The following is an 11,292-nucleotide window of genomic DNA, read 5'->3' on the forward strand; positions in this document are numbered from 1 at the left end:
TAACGAAAAAATGGGGAACTTCCAAATGAGTCAAACTTAAACCAAGTTTGAACTCCGACTTTGGTCCCGGCTATAAATCGTCCTTAAATTTGGCCCTCCAACATCTGTTTCGTATTGTCTCAGGTGGCCATTGGATTTGGCACTCCCGGCAGTGGCTCTCTGTCTTGGAACAGTTGTGGGGGAACCTTGATCAGTCATTGGTAACCCAACGAGGATGACGGCCTAGTTCATCTTTTCGTCGAAGGAGGCGAAAATAGTACGCTCAACGAATTTCCTCATATGGTAAGCAAAATGAATTTTCCCAGATGGTAAGCAAAAGGATTTCCTTCAAGCAAAAAGGTTTCTCTCTCATCTAGTAAGCAAAAAGATTTCTCTCATAATATGGTAAGCAAAACGAAATCTCTCACATAGTAAGCAAAAAGAGTTCTCTCACAGGGTAAACAAAAAGATTTCTCTCACATGGTAAGCAAAACGAGTTCTCTCATATGATAAGCAAAAAGATTGCAAGCAAAAAGATTTTCCTCCCTAGGTAAGCAAAACAATTTCCCTCACTTGGTAAGCAAAATAATTTTCCTCCCTTGGTAAGTAAAACCATTTCTCTCACATACCTAGTAAAAAGATCTCTTACATGAACGGTACGTAAAACAATTTCTCATGGTAAGCTATAACTAGTTTATATCCCTTTCCCTCCCTGACGGTTGTTCTTAGTGTGCCATGACTACTGCCGTGTACGAAATAGAGCCCCGCCAAAATCTCCAGAGTTCACGATCGTGTGGTTTGGTACTGAAAGGGCTACTACTACTTTGGCACACGAGAGTGACGAGACACCTGAGTTAGGCCCTTATGGAGTGCAAGGTGGCGTAGACAGTAAGCTGAATGAGTTCGCTCACATGGTAAGACCTGGCTCCAATGAATAGTCCCATGACTTCAATGTCCATAAGTTCCCGACAGCAGCTTAACAAGAATTCCCGGGGTTACGAAACATTCAACTCATAAAACCACTGATGAAATTCCCGATTCTCAGCTCATTACAAATTTCATCAGTAAATGGGTTTCTTCAAATTAAATTGATCCCAGGGGCAGGGTAAATCTAGATCCTTGACAAATGGAGTGTGCCTAAAGGCATGTGTTCCAATCCACTCAAAGTCAAGACTGTTTTAGGCCCGAAAGCACGCGGCTCAAATGTGTCTCCACCGCCCCCTCTCTCTTCAGCAGCCTCGAATACGCCTCCTTGTACCTCACCCCCATCTCTGCCAACTTGGGCGAACTGTTCTTCCAACACAGCTTGGTCAAACTTTTCAGCAACACTTGAAGCCGCTGCTCGAGAAGTTGCACAAGCGATGTGCGATCTACGAGCGCCGAATCGGGTTCCCCATTGGGGGAGCAACTGTCTCCGTTTTCGCTGGCGATTAAATCGAGTGCGGGCGCACACTGGACTGCAAACGCTAACGCCGACTGTAGATGCTTGATCCGATTCTGCACGCTGCTCCGGTCCGCTATATACTCCGCAAGTGCTATCCGCTCCAATTGGACGCGCAGAAGATCGGAAATATTATCGAGATCGGTTAGGAGGCGCGCGGATTTCTCGTAGTGCAACATGGCCAGCTTCCGTTTGGTGTCGGAATCGTCGTGCGTACGATAGGAGTTGTGATGTAACGAGGCCAGTCTGACGGGAGAGAGTCGAAGAAAAAGAACATCAATAGTAGTAAAAAACGGTGCTTATTCTTCAAAAACCTAGCCAAATAACACAGGGTGTACCTAGTAACTTAGACCCAGGCTAACGTGCCATTAAAAAAAAAGTCATCTACTCATTGTAAAAGTAATTACGTAAACCTCAAACCTCCTGTTTCGTATAGGTTGGGCGTCCGTTACGTCTCTTCGACACGATGTATTTTGCGAAATATTATATTGAATGCAAATGTAAAGTAGTTTTCAAGAAAGTAGCCCAGGAGATTTTTTTTTTTTTTTTTTACTCTGTCGATTTGCTCTTATTTAGGTGAGGTTTCTAAGTCAAAGAGCGGAAAAAAATTAGGAACAAGGGAATTTTCATTTTTCTTCAACGACTTCTAGATCCGGAGATAAATCGATTCAAAAAAAGTAAAAATACTGGTAAATCTTGAAGTCTGACGTCACGGCATACGCTCCCGTACACGATGACGTCACTTCATCTGTCCGGAGCAAAGCTCCCTTGCAGGAAACACATTAATGTGTTTGTGTGCATACGTTTCTGCGTAATTCTTAAACTCTGACGTTACTACTCTTTGATCTTTTTCAATAGATCGGCAAATGAAAATTGAATTTTCGACCTTTTAAAATTAGTTCTGTGTTAAAACGCCTTATTAGAAACAAGCTGGGTCCGTCCCTCCGGGAATTTTTTAGCCCGTAGTTTATTCGATCGTGATTAGAGAAAATCAGTACCTATGTACCTACCTAATTTGTTTAATATTCAGTTTATTATCATTCTTGATTTGATTTTACGTTCATGTAATGATTTAAAATCAAGACTAGAGCCCGTTCTCCCTTATTCCCAATATAAGGTTCAAGTCACCCATCCATTTATCGGCCTTGCTCGGCGTAGCTTAACATATCTGACGCTAAAACCGGTCTTAAATGATCGACTGAAATGTTATCTAAAACTTTCTCGCTTTGAGTTCATAGGTCGTCGCGACAAAGTTCGAGATCAGAGCTCATTTGTGTGAGAAAATGTGAAAAAAAAAATCCCACAATTACTCAATTAACTTTAAGTCACCCATCCATTTATTGGCTTTGCTCGGCGTAGCTTAACATAGGTGACGCTAAAACCGGTCTGAAATGATCGACTGAAGTGTTATCTAAAACTTTCTCGCTCTGAGTTCATAGGTCGTCGCGACAAATTTCAAGATCAGAGCTCATTTATGTGAGAAAATGTAAAAAAAATCCCCCAAAAACCAGTTTTTTTGGATTTTCGGCTTTATGGTTTTCTGGACAAAATTTGCACCACCATTTTCATGATCCTGGTAAAAAGACCTTTAATTTGATATACAGGTCGACCAGGTTTGGATAAGTCCTTCTATGGGGACAGACAGACAGACAGACAGACAGACAGACAGACAGACAGACAGACAGACAGACAGACAGACAGACAGACAGACAGACAGACAGACAGACAGACAGACAGACAGACAGACAGACAGACAGACAGACAGACAGACAGACAGACAGACAGACAGACAGACAGACAGACAGACAGACAGACAGACAGACAGACAGACAGACAGACAGACAGACAGACAGACAGACAGACAGACAGACAGACAGACAGACAGACAGACAGACAGACAGACAGACAGACAGACAGACAGACAGACAGACAGACAGACAGACAGACAGACCGACAGACCGACCGACAGACGACACCGAAGCGAATACAATAGTCCGTCCACTATACCTTTTATTATTAGTAATAATAAAGGAAGGACGGACTAAAAAATCGGGGGCCACAAAGTGAGTTAAAACTCGGTTTTAATTTAACTCTTGGATTAAGCAATCCGATTGGTTGATGTATAAAAAAATTTAGCCAATCAGATTACTTAAACCCAGTTTAAACTGACTTTGTGACCCCGGGGCTAAATACAACTTCCTAAAACACAATGAGATGGTTTCATCCCTTTTTCAAGCTTCGGAGGTTTGCAAGTTAGATTTTACTCGTAAAATAGGTTGGTACTCAATAATATTAGATTTTTTTTCATTATTAATACTAACCCAGTATATGAATAGTTATTTATTGATTGTTCAAGGTAATTTTGCCATTTCTCAGTTGCGTTTTATTGAAGATGGAAAACGATTTTTTTTTCGCTTTTAGTGACTATGTGTTCAGCATTATAGTTTTCTGTCTATTAGAATTATAAGATTCGGAATTTCGCATGGATTTATTTTTATTCACGATGAATAAGAAATCTCGCAGTTTGATTTATTACTGACGCTCGCTCAATGTTTCTTCTAACGGTGGAGCTCGACACAACGCCTTGGGAATCAAAATAAAGGTCAAATAAATGACGATACAATTTCATACTTTTTAAGCCGACCCTATTTAAGTACGCCGACCCTATTGAGTAGGAAAAGTCTAGTCTAGTCTTGGGTTCATACTTCGGTTGGAATTGAACCCACGCCCTCCTGTTTACCAGGCAAGCGCCTTGACCACTACGTTAATCACCTGTAGTTGCTATTCAGTGACCAATTACAAGTCTTCGTGAGGACTATTGACTAACTAAATCCAAACAAAGCCACCGATTTTATTATTATATTTTATTTTATTTTTTATTATTATTTTTTTGCACGGTCGGGAATCAAACTTGGGACCTGTGGATATGCGAGCCTATTATGTCCATTTTCAAGTGACCTAACGTCCTACATCCTACATGCTTCTGCTCAATAATGTTCCTTAACACAACAGGGGCGTATTCAGGATTCTGTAGAGGGGTGGTTCCAAGAGTCAAAATAGCGATGTACAGGGGGGATGCTCCAAATTTTCGGAGTCTGGCCTACGGTAAAGGAGAAAAATGAGGCCCTGTTAACGTCCTGTGGCCTACCTTATCCTCGCCCATATCATCGTCCAAGTTGGGTCTAGCAGGATCCATGGTGACGGGAATATAAAGGTCGGCTAGCATATAATGGCAGGATGTGACTAGCTGAGGATATCTATACCAGGAATCTATTTTAACCTGGGAATCGAACCTGGGACCTCCAGTGACCAGTGTTATGCTTACCTATGATGTATAATGGCGGCTCGATACTGATACACCACTTGTCTAGGACTGGGAGTATCAATGTCACAATACTTGAGAGCTTTCTGCAGTAGATCCACGACTTCCCGCTCCATTTCTTCCCGATGGTGCACCTTCTTGTTGCTACTGTAGTGTGGAAATTCCTGCAACATACAACAAATCCCTGCACGGTTAACCCAGTGGTAACGCGCTTGCTTGCCATGCAGAAGGTCCTGGGTTCGATTCCCACCATCGACAAAAAATTGTACTCGTTTTTCGATTGCAAATACATAATATTTCAATGGGTTTCCCTCTGGTGTTCTCGTCTTGACACAGCACCTAAATGGGAACTTTGTGTAAAATGTGTCCCTTCTAGCTCATCTGATGAGAGGCATACTACGGACTACGGGATGGGCATGCTACGATACAGACCACGGTACCTGAGACAAGACGGCCAAGTTGTACAGGGCCGTGGACAGCTCCCACGTAACCGTGTCCCAAATGAGACTATTGTGTTTCCTATGCGCCAGCACTGTCAGGGCCCGCGTGTAATGGTCCAGGGCCAGATTGTAATGTTTCCGCTGGCTTTCTGCAGTAGATCCACGACTTCCCGCTCCATTTCATCCCGATGGTGCACCTTCTTGTTGCTACTGTAGTGTGGAAATTCCTGCAACATACAACAAATCCCTGCACGGTCAACCCAGTGGTAACGCGCTTGCTTGCCATGCAGAAGGTCCTGGGTTCGATTCCCACCATCGACAAAAAATTGTATACAACAAAAATTGTTGCTTGGTGCTCCGCGGCCAAAAAAAGTTTGAGAACCACTGGTCTAAAGCCTTTCTCTGCCTCTAACCCCAAGCATAGGTACCTGAGACAAGACGGCCAAGTTGTACAGGGCCGTGGACAGCTCCCACGTAACCGTGTCCCAAATGAGACTATTGTGTTTCCTATTAATTTTATTTTTGAATACAGAGATCCTCCCCTGATTGTACTGAAATATCCCAACAATCAGACAAACTGTATAGCTCGGAGCTTAGACAAGCAGTATAGTTAGCTCGGAGGGTGTTTTGTCTGCCTTGGTCGCGGGTTCGATTCCCACCCGGGGCGGACTTTATCCTAAATTCCCGCAAGGGGCTGAATCTATCCTAGATTCCCACCGGGGGACGGCATTATCCTGAACAGACAAGGTTCGTTCTCGCAACGGCTGCTTTGTTCCTGTCCTTCTTCTTCAATTTCAGGACGAGAAGACCTCAGTGGTTACCCTTTTATCAAATCTCTCTCTCTCTAAAAAAAAAAAAATCCAGTTTATTTCAGACTACTCACTTTTTACCCTTTTCTGGATCATCTCCTGCTTCCCCTTCAGGTTTGTCTGGGAAGTACTGTAAGCACTGCTGTTTCCGCTCTTCGGATTCCTCATTGGACAGATTGGCATGGGCGAGTAGCCTCATCAGACGACCCATGTTGGAGTGAAGCAGCGCCAGGTTGGCCGAATCTTGCACTAGCTCAAAAGCGGCGATGCCTTTACCTGCAAGGGGATATTGATTGAAATAGTTTACTTTATTATTATTATTTTAAGAGGTTTGACAGAGGGAACTGTAACTGCTATGGTCTTATCGTCCCGAAATCGAAGAGAGAAGGAAGACATCTTCCTCTTCTCTTTTTTTCGACAAAGGGAACTGTAATAACGGAGGTCTTATCGTTCCAAAATCGACGTCATCGCCTACGGGAGCGTATGCCGTGACGTCAAACTTCACGATTTACCGGTATTTTTTAGATCGATTTATCTCAAATCGAGTGCGGGCGCACACTGGACTGCAAACGCTAACGCCGACTGAAGATGCTTGATCCGATTCTGCACGCTGCTCCGGTCCGCTATATACTCCGCAAGTGCTATCCGCTCCAATTGGACGCGCAGAAGATCGGAAATATTATCGAGATCGGTTAGGAGGCGCGCGGATTTCTCGTAGTGCAACATGGCCAGCTTCCGTTTGGTGTCGGAATCGTCGTGCGTACGATAGGAGTTGTGATGTAACGAGGCCAGTCTGACGGGAGAGAGTCGAAGAAAAAGAACATTAATAATAGTTAAAAACGGTGCTTATTTTTCAAAAACCTAGCCAAATAACACAGGGTGTACCTAGTAACTTACACCCAGGCTAACGTGCCATAAAAAAAAAGTCATCTACTCATTGTAAAAATAATTACGTAAACCTCAAACCTCCTGTTTCGTATAGGTTGGGCGTCCATTACGTCTCTTCGACGCGATGTATTTTGCGAAATATTATATTGAATGTAAAGTAGTTTTCAAGAAAGTAGCCCAGGAGCATACCTATTTTTTTCTTTACTCTGTCGATGTCGGGGAAAAACCCGGACCCCTGGTGAAGAATCCTCTTCACCAGGGGTGTGGGTGTGATACCCACTGAGCCATAAAGGTTGCTCGGAAGGACATTATATTTGTAATAATTTCTGGATGAAAAAAAAAATAAAAAATAATAAAAAAAATAAATAAATAAATAAAGTAAGTTATAGATTGGGTAAATTCTAAATTCTAATTCACAAGATTAAAAAAAAAAGAAAAAAAAAATAGCTTAAAGATAAGATAGCCAGCCTAGTTAGCTTAGTTGGTAGTGCGTCTGCCTTGTAAGCGCTAGGTCGCGGGGAATCCCCGTTCGGGGCTGATTTTATCCTGAACGGATAATGTTTGTTCTCGGAACGGCTGGCTTTCTCCTATCCTGTCTTCCTTCTCTCTTGGATTTCAGGAAAAAAAAATCCTAGTCAATATAAAATAAGGTATCCAAGTATCTAATTTGGTTTTCTAATTTGTATCTAAGTGGATAATATTAGTAATAAAACATTTATGTGTGACCGATCCTCATGCGACATATAACAACCTCTTCATATCTGTTGTCTCTGTTAGAAGATCCCCAGTCTTCTATGACTGGTTTGATTCTTTTTAGTTTGTTAGGGATAGGCTTGGTGTGAAAGATCTACTAGCTAGAGTTAAAACGCCTTAAAGGGGGAAAAATTCAATCAGTAAGGAATATAAATTGTGACGAGCACGTACATGCTTGTCACAAATGTCGTTCCCCGCTTAATGCACTATGATAAATTTTGATGACTTGACTTGGACTCGAACCACCAACCTCCAGATGTAATCAGTACTTACCTGTACAATAGCATAGCGACTGGCACAGTGAATGGATTCTGCGAGGTACTAACGAGTTCTTCAGAACACAGACTGGTCAGATCGTACAGTTTCACCACCTATAACCAGCACAAAGTTCACGAAATGAGAGCTTATTGGAATATGTTTTGTTATTACTCTTATTATTTTATTTTTTCAAATGAAATAGCGACTACCTATATTATTAGCTGTTTTGAAGAGGTTTGATAGAGGGAGCTGTTAACTGCTAAGCTCTTATCTTCCCGAAAGCAGAGAGAAGGAGGCCAGGTTAGGAGAAAGCCATCTGCTCCGAAAACGAACATTATCCGTTCAGTATAAAATGCTCCCCGGGCGGGAATCGGATCCGTGACCTAGTGCTTACAAGGCAGACGCGCTACCCACCAAGCTAACTAGGCTGGCTAGGTATGGGTTTCATTTGTACGTACAGTAAAATCGCTCTTTACTCACCTCCTCATTCTTGCCCTTGAGGGAGATGCAGTTCTTCAGTAGCATCCGGATCGTGCCAGGAGAAGTGTAGGAGACACGGGAGTACTTCATGTTCCTGGCCACCCTGTAGATAACAATACAGAAGTAAAATAAATGCTTCACTTGTTTTAAGAACAAAAATCCCGAGTTCCTGTTCAATAAAACTCCCCGTCCATCCTGCAGCTGTGGTGAACCTCTGTCTGTCCAACACTTACTTTCCTGCCCATCGCACGGGTATTTTTTAGATCGATTGATCTCGGTATCTAGATCTCTAGAAGAAAAAGAAAAATTCCGTTGGTCCTCATTTTTCTTGCTCCATGACTTTGAAACATCACCCAAGTAAGCGCAACTGATCTATTGATACCTTGATAGTGGTGAGTTGCTTGGGAATCATACTGCACTCCTTGGCATACAGAGAGGGGCCGTTGCTCTGCGCTTTGCACAGAGTTCGTATGGTGCGGCCCAGATCTTCATTATGGACGTCGACATGGGCCCAGTCTTGTACAGCTTTGAAGCAACAGTCCCCCGCCCGACCTAGAAGGTAGCTGGCTAGCGCCCCGCTGTATGGCAGACCTGTAAAGATAACGAGATTCATTCAGTAGGGGGGACGAAACAAAGCTAGTTCCTTCTAGCTACTTGAGAGGGGAAAAGTTTTCCTGAAACTTCAATTGAATCATGGTCAATTATATTAGGTTAGATTCGTAGAAGCTTAATCCATCCTTTGGCGCTATTTGCTCGTACGCCTAAGTCTCGTAGTGGGCATTTTGTGTATGCATGGTCAACCAAAATACACGTTTGTTTGTTTGTTTACACGTTTGTTTGTTTTTGATAGTTTATAGTGACGGGGAATTGAATTTCTACTTTTACGTACACAAAAACACCCACTCTGAGTCTTAGGTGTAGGCAGAAACAACCCTAAAATTTGAAGCTTATTCGAATATTTGAGGAAGGACAGGATATTCTGTGCCACATCCCGGATCAGTTTGGGCGAGAATTTCGAGTTCTCCAGGTCTGGCAGATCCTCAGTCTTGATGAGTTCGTATTTCTGGACTATGCCCTCCAGATGATAGCACATGGCCACTTCCGGGACATTGCACATGAGATTGTCCAACCAATAGTCCAGACCCGTCAGCACGTTGATGGGCTTCTTCATGTCTCTGTGAGAGAAACAACCAATAAAATTTACTGACGGACAGCCTAAGTTTGGGTTGCCAAAAACGACACAGCATACATCTAAAATTAAATTGAAATGATTAAAATTGGTTTGGGTCATATGTGATTTAGATTATTTATTTGAAGAGTTTTTATAGAGTGAACTGGAGGTCTGATAGTCCCGAAATCGAAAAGAGAGGAAGGACGGGATAGGAAAGAGGCAGCAGTTCCAAGAACGAACCTTTTGTGCTTAGGATAAACTTCGTCCCGAGCGAGAATTGAACTCACAACCTTTTATTTATTTGGTAATAAGTAGTCAAATTGAAAGGTGACTAGTGGTGGAAATACCAGAACAAAAGGAAAAATTATAGAAATGGCAGAACCAATTGGTGATGCTGTGTGAAAGGCTTGAACGTAAAGGTTTCGCCTTTAGCACAAATAATAATGGCAGAGAAGGCAAATTTATTCGAATCTCTTACCCCAAAGTGGGCGAAAAGCTACCCGCTTCCTCACGATAATCACAGCCAGCTTCAGTGGGGACGGGCTATCACTGCTGACTCAGTACGAAAGTTTTTAGTGACAATTTTAATTTCGAATCTACTGTATTCTATTTAATTTTCCTCTTTTCGGGTCCTGTCCCGTCAGTAAATTACCTGTATGGGTTCTACAATCCAGCACTGCTTCAATATACTTGAGTGCATCCCCGTATCTACCTCCCTCGTACGAGCTTTCACCCAGTGCCGCATACACGAGGCACGCCTTCTTGTACAGTAACATCTGGAGATGCTTTTTCCACGCCCGGGAATCAGTGGCGGCAGGTACCTGTAATATTTGAAAGAAAAATTGTACGAATAATGAATAAAGTAATAAAGCATTTGCTCTTATTTAGGTGAGGTTTCTAAGTCAAAGAGCGGAAAAAAATGAGGAACAAGGGAATTTTCATTTTTCTTCAACGACTTCTAGATCCGGAGATAAATCGGTTCAAAAAAATACTGGTAAATCTTGAACTCTGACGTCACGGCATACGCTCCCGTACACGATGACGTCACTTTATCTGTCCGGAGCAAAGCTCCCTTGCAGGAAGCTCATTAATGTGTTTGTGTGCATACGTTTCTGCGTAATTCTTAAACTCTGACGTTATTACTCTTTGATCTTTTTCAATAGATCGGCAAATGAAAATTGAATTTTCGACCTTTTAAAATTAGTTCTGAGATAAAACGCCTTATTAGAAAAAAAGTTACTTTTGACCTCAGATTTGAAATTTTCACAACTTTTTACGAAGCGATAAATTTTATTCGTATTTTTTTGCCCAAATGCAACTGCTCCATTACCTGTGCCCAGGTAGGCATAGCTTCTTCTTCTTTCTTACAGAGCAGGCTCCGTGCCGAGTCCCCAGGGTCGGATTCAGGGGGTTTCTTACTGGTGGCGCGGTACGGCATGGGGATAGGCTCGTTAGGATTCGCGAAGTGAGGCTCCGGGGGTGAATCAGGGGCGGTCGGGGACCTAGGGAAAATAATTTTTCGGAGTTTTTGACTTCAGATTTGAAATTTTCACAACTTTTTACGAAGCGATAAATTTTATTCGTATTTTTTTGCCCAAATGCAATTGCTCCATTACCTGTGCCCAGGTAGGCATAGCTTCTTCTTCTTTCTTACAGAGCAGGCTCCGTGCCGTGTCCCCAGGGTCGGATTCAGGGGGTTTCTTACTAGTGGCGCGGTACGGCATGGGGATAGGCTCGTTAGGATTCGCGAA

The 11,292-nt window shown here is 42.7% G+C and overlaps 2 protein-coding genes and 1 long non-coding RNA gene across 3 annotated transcripts; all 3 read right to left on the bottom strand.

The window, feature by feature from the left end:
• Nucleotides 1–904: 904 nt before the first annotated feature.
• Nucleotides 905–9,576, bottom strand: LOC103506881 (erythroid differentiation-related factor 1-like). Its single transcript, XM_026821860.1, has 10 exons — nt 9,274–9,576; nt 8,736–8,961; nt 8,371–8,473; nt 7,904–8,003; nt 6,990–7,158; nt 6,549–6,784; nt 6,145–6,297; nt 5,183–5,325; nt 4,746–4,906; nt 905–1,666 (listed from the first exon to the last, which is right to left on the bottom strand). The coding sequence occupies exons 1-10, from the start codon at nt 9,539–9,541 to the stop codon at nt 1,147–1,149; spliced, it is 2,079 nt and encodes a 692-aa protein (XP_026677661.1). The 5' UTR covers nt 9,542–9,576; the 3' UTR covers nt 905–1,146.
• LOC113466444 lies at nt 5,363–5,693 on the bottom strand. The gene is made up of 2 exons (XR_003390830.1): nt 5,611–5,693; nt 5,363–5,409 (listed from the first exon to the last, which is right to left on the bottom strand). It is a non-coding gene; the product is annotated as an uncharacterized LOC113466444 (long non-coding RNA).
• A 561-nt stretch (nt 9,577–10,137) lies between the features above and the next one.
• LOC113466440 lies at nt 10,138–11,285 on the bottom strand. Its single transcript, XM_026821861.1, has 2 exons — nt 11,158–11,285; nt 10,138–10,362 (listed from the first exon to the last, which is right to left on the bottom strand). Exons 1-2 carry the CDS (start codon nt 11,263–11,265, stop codon nt 10,138–10,140), a joined length of 333 nt encoding a protein of 110 aa, XP_026677662.1. The 5' UTR covers nt 11,266–11,285.
• Between the last annotated feature and the right edge of the window lie 7 nt (nt 11,286–11,292).

This window comes from Diaphorina citri, unplaced genomic scaffold, assembly GCF_000475195.1.
Source record: "Diaphorina citri unplaced genomic scaffold, Diaci psyllid genome assembly version 1.1 scaffold269, whole genome shotgun sequence".
Classification (NCBI taxonomy): Eukaryota; Metazoa; Arthropoda; class Insecta; order Hemiptera; family Psyllidae; genus Diaphorina; species Diaphorina citri.